Source organism: Penaeus chinensis, chromosome 7, assembly GCF_019202785.1.
Source record: "Penaeus chinensis breed Huanghai No. 1 chromosome 7, ASM1920278v2, whole genome shotgun sequence".
In the NCBI taxonomy this organism is placed as follows: Eukaryota; Metazoa; Arthropoda; class Malacostraca; order Decapoda; family Penaeidae; genus Penaeus; species Penaeus chinensis.
This window is the reverse complement of record NC_061825.1, coordinates 45836077-45841076: the sequence shown is the minus strand read 5'-3', so window position 1 is coordinate 45841076 and position 5000 is coordinate 45836077. Positions and strand designations below refer to the sequence as shown.

General features: G+C 35.1%; 1 protein-coding gene across 1 annotated transcript in view; it reads left to right on the top strand.

Annotated features, from left to right (window-relative positions):
* The first annotated feature begins 736 nt into the window (after window positions 1-736).
* LOC125027005 (KIF-binding protein-like) overlaps window positions 737-5000 on the top strand; it is a 14820-nt gene continuing 10556 nt past the window's right edge. Inside the window, exons 1-3 of the mRNA XM_047615611.1 lie at window positions 737-792; window positions 3416-3508; window positions 4782-5000. The exon at window positions 4782-5000 is cut by the window's right edge and continues 547 nt beyond it. Of these exons, the coding sequence (XP_047471567.1) occupies window positions 4819-5000 (182 nt within the window). The 5' untranslated portion in view covers window positions 737-792; window positions 3416-3508; window positions 4782-4818. The remainder of the gene's footprint in view (window positions 793-3415; window positions 3509-4781) is intronic.

Here is a 5000-nt window from a genome sequence, read left to right as displayed (position 1 = left end):
TAATTACAACATGATCCTTTTTTCCTAGAGGAGGGCAGTACTCCATATCCTTAATGTCATCATTAAGCTTTGTATATATTAGGTCAAGCATAGACGGTCTATCTAGCCCTCTTATCCCTGGTATGATCTTTTACATTCTGGAAGAGACAAAATTAATTCACTTATGACTTCTAGTAATTTTGCATTCCACGAATCTGGCGGAGCTCTGGGATCGAAACTTTCCTAGTCAGTTTTGCTATTAAAAGCCCATGTTACAAGAATTTATTTTGCATTAGTTTCTGAAAGTTGTAGCACTTCTTTCAGGCTCTTTAACGTTTCTTGAATGTTTTTGTTAATTTTCTTGTGACCACACATACGAGGGGACATGTAGTCTGTGGTTATCATATTTACTCCGTTTGTTTCTGCCTCAATTGCTTTTAGTTCTAGTATGAGATCTTGCTGAATCTCTATCTCCTTTTTAATAATACCTTTCCTTATCAATATTGTTACCCCCCCCCCCCCTCTATTTAAATTTGCCCTATCTTTTCTCCAAATATTGGTCTCCGAGTCCTAATGTGTGTTCCGTGTGCACCTGTGCGTATTTTCTCCCCCTCTCCTTATCCCATTAGCAACTAATTATTTCATGCATCATGCTTAATGGTAGAAGATAACCAGATATGAAATAAACTAAGGGGTCATTATATATTGTATTGAATTCGCCGAGAAGCATTATACTCAGAATCCGCTCTCGTGCTGCCCTCTGCCGGGAACACCAGTAACTACAAACGTAAACAAACTGGCTTGCGGGCGAGGGTGAGTTCACCAAGAAATCACTGAATTTACTTAGTAATTCGGTATAATTGTTTGAAGACCGCTGTAAGATATGACTAGTAAAGTGTTAGGGTCATGGTACACGATTCCGATGTCAGATAAAATGCTTAGAGCACTATGAGTTATGGAATAGGACATCGTATCGCTTCAGCCTCTAATTAAGTGTCAGGCATTACTCGCTCATTTATTTCATGGAATCTGCGTGTTGTTCTATTCGTGTTATTGGGTGATGACAGCGAGCCCTTTGTAATGAACGTATTACGACTCATCACAGAAACACCAAGTATTTCAACTTGCTATATGACTGTGTGAGAAGATACTTCTCCTTAACTTCTCATAGTCTGTGCTTTGGAATGGTATGAGAGAGAAAGAATCTTTGAGGATTAAGAGTACTTTTGGTCATTTTTCGGAAAAAGTACGGGTGGCTGTTTCGTACACTTCATACTTTTTCTAGTTGATTTCGTTCTGTTTCGCATGTTTTCAACCTTTATTTCAACCACAAAACATTATTTCATAGTTTTGGGTAGCAACCGCTGCAATCACAGCTGTTGTACATGCATTTCAAAATTCAAAAAGGGGGTAACAGGGGGATTTGCCCCCTGTTACCCCCTTTTTAGGGGGCTGCCAGCCCTTTACCCCTGCCTTGGAATAAGAAATCTTCACCTTGTATTCACAACAAGATAGAGTCAAACTTACAGCAAGAGAATTCCTCAGTAACATGAATGTAACATCAGAAATGGAAAACATAGTAAAGAATAAAAGATATTATCTCCATTATCATTCATATGCTGAGATAATGTATAGAGAAGTAATGTTTTAGATTGACGTATTTTATCGGTATCTAGTGTCAAGTGAGATAAGCGCACCCGTACCAGTGCCGAAATTTGACTGTTCTATTAGTTCTAATGATATGGAAACAAAGTTTTGGTATGCATAATGGTAATTTTTTAGAATACCAATCACAGCGATGATGGTACCAATGGATTTCTTTACCCTCTACTACATTTGCCATGGAATCCCCCTCAAACCCCAATATTTCTTCATGAAAAGTACCAAGGGAATTGCGAGGTAAATTATGAATATCATACATGAAATATATTACTATGATGAGTCACTGTACATGATGCATTACCTGTTTTTCAGGGCAGGGGTTGGGGACAGCAACTCCCCATTGGGGAGTTGCATAGGGCACCTTGTATTAAACTATATATTGACCAATTCTCTGTATCATTCATATTTTGCCTTGCAATTTTCCTGGTACCATTCACACCCTCCCCTGCTATCAGGGCCAAGACTCTGGGTATTGAGGGGATTTCTGCAGCATAATTTATTTATATTTGGGTAGTAGAGAGTGAAAGGAAACCATTGGTACCAATATCATCATGGGTTGTCATGTGAAGGTATTCTGAAGATTTATCATGTACGGTTGCTAATGGCAGAGTAGGCGACATAAGAAAGGAAGAAGTGTGTATTATAAACAACAAACATAACTGGTATTCAGCAATACTAGATGTATTGCTGAATACCAGTAATTATATTATTCACCTATGAGAACTTCATTTATGTCATGGGAAACTGATGGTTACTTTGACTTTGGTTTCAGTATCAAACTAGAATAATCATGCAAACTCTAGATCCTGTAATTTCTTTATTCCCATGTGTTTTGAGGGGAAATCAAAAGTCAATTGTAGATGATATGTGAAATATTGATTACAGGAAGATTGAATGTATTATGATAAGAGCATGGATATACAGTGTGGACATTTTTTCATATTGAGTTTACTTGTTATTGATTTGTTCTTGTAAGTTTTCTATATTTTTGGTAAAATTTACAGTGCTTCTATTTTTTGTATTTCTTAGATGAAGTATCAATTCATTTGGATTTGGAAACAAGTCTTATGCTTTGTTAAGTGATGAATTATATAATGCATTTTTTATTTATTTTAATTTCATATTTTGCATTTTCCAGTATCTAGAGTATGTTTTATACAACCTTATTTGCTTTACAGATTTCATTGATTAATTGCTTTTTATACCAACAGCATATGTTTTTGGCATTAATTTTATGAGAAAGATTTTTTGTTGAAAAAATAGATTAGAATAATTTGCCAAGGTGTGATTTGACTAGTGTTTTATAAAGAAATCTGTTTGATGATACCTGTATAACTATAATGATTTTATAGGAAGTGATACAAAGCCAGTGATATGCTGTGAAGTCATTAACTTTTGATGATTACAGTTCAGAGACTGATGTTTCAGGTCTTTTTGCTGGTGGAAGAGTTCTTAAAAAAAGGAGAATGTTCATGATGTGTATGTTTCTCAGAGCATGTGATCTGATCCTGAAGTCAATATGTATATGCACTGTACAGGTAAATAATATCTGACTTTTGGGCCAAATCATAAGTTCAAGTTCTGTGGAAACAGACAAGTCAGCAGTTTGCAGTCTGCAGTGAATATTCAGAAACCAACTTATTAAACATGTAAGAATGTTGCAGCTAGAGAATGAGGGATGTATGCAATTTGCTGTGGCCTGCACGGTGACAAGACTATGCACTGAAGCTTAAGAGTTAGCTTAAACAGCAAGATTTACTGTCTTATCTTTAAGTTTCAGCTAGACAGCCCTGAGAAAGTCATCAGACAAGTAACATCCTTAAACCACCGCCAAAGGAATAAGGATTTCAGAGCAGAATATTTGAAGGTACCAAATATTTTTCCTGGACACCATGAATCACTGCCTGTTTCATAATAAAGAGAAAAGAGGAAGAACATAATTTTATTTCACCAAAGATTGGACTTCTTTGTACAGTATGTGGTTTTCATTACATGCTTTGGTGTTTTAAGTGTATCTTATCACAATCCATTCTTTTATGGCATAAATTTCCCACTTTTATTTTTTCTTCTTTTAACAAGAAAATGGAACTGTTCTAAATAAATAATTTGCATCTGTTTTACATTTACTAAATGAACTCTTGAGATTGATGTTAAAAAGGCAATTATTAGAGACCAAGAAAAAGAAATTAGGGTATTTTTTCTTAAGTCAGTGGAGTTTTGAATAACTGAAAACCTGAATTATAAAAGGACAACTTTGGATTGTCAGTTTGATACCCTAGAAAGAGCTCAGCTTATTGCCTTCTCTCGTGATTCATTCGGTGTTATATTAACCTGCAAGACATTTGTTTTGAATTATGAATGATAAGCAATACATTCATTCATAGATTTCTGTGTATGATTTTTTACATTTTCATGAATTAATGGAACCAAAATCTTCTCTTCCAATGTTACGACTTCTGATGAATTATCTGTCTGAAAATAAGAACAAAATCCTCTCCCCTCCCCCTTCCCAACAGTACGTAAACAGAGATTTGAATTTACTCTCCAATAGATGAGACTAATCATGTACATAATTTTTCAAAGATGAATGGATGTGGAAAATTCCATGACTTTTCTAAAACATTGTCTTGTGAGATGATGGAGTGACAGCTTTCATGTTTTGCTTTGCACCTCTCACACACACTTTGCCTTTGGCTTCATTTTGACTTGCATTAGATGTACATGTTGCTTAGAATGGTCCAATGTGTTTTAAAGGACCTGCACTTTTTTTTTTTTTTCTTTCTTTCGTTTCTTTTCTTTTCTTTTCTTTGTTTTTCTTGTTTTGTAACAGTTTTTGCCCGTTTCTTTTATTTTAAAATAATCAAGTTCTTTATTCTTGTTTATTTTATTTTTTTAATCTTTAGTTTATTATTTAATTTGGTCTCTTGTTAAAACTTATTGTTTCTTTTCATACTGAATATTAACCAAAGGAATTTTATTATAGCACTTATGATATTAATTTCTCCCACTTTATAGTATAGTAACTCACTTTATGCATGGATTTTCTTAAATGGAAAAGAAAATCACAATAATAGTTACCATTTTAAACAATTGGCATATAGTAGGACAAAGGTGTAAATGGTGGTGTATTTCTCTTTCAGACTACCGCTGTGTGAAGTGTGTTTTATATTCCGCCAGATGGCTTCTCTGGAGGACCAGTATCAGAAGGCCTTGAGGCTTTACCAGGAGGACAGTGCCCATGACCCAGAGTCTGAGCCTTACAAATCCAAATATGCTGCCAGGGAGATATTTGAGGAGTTGAAATCTCGTCTAAGCAAACAGTTGGATGAAGATGATGTGGATGATGCTGCAGAGGACCA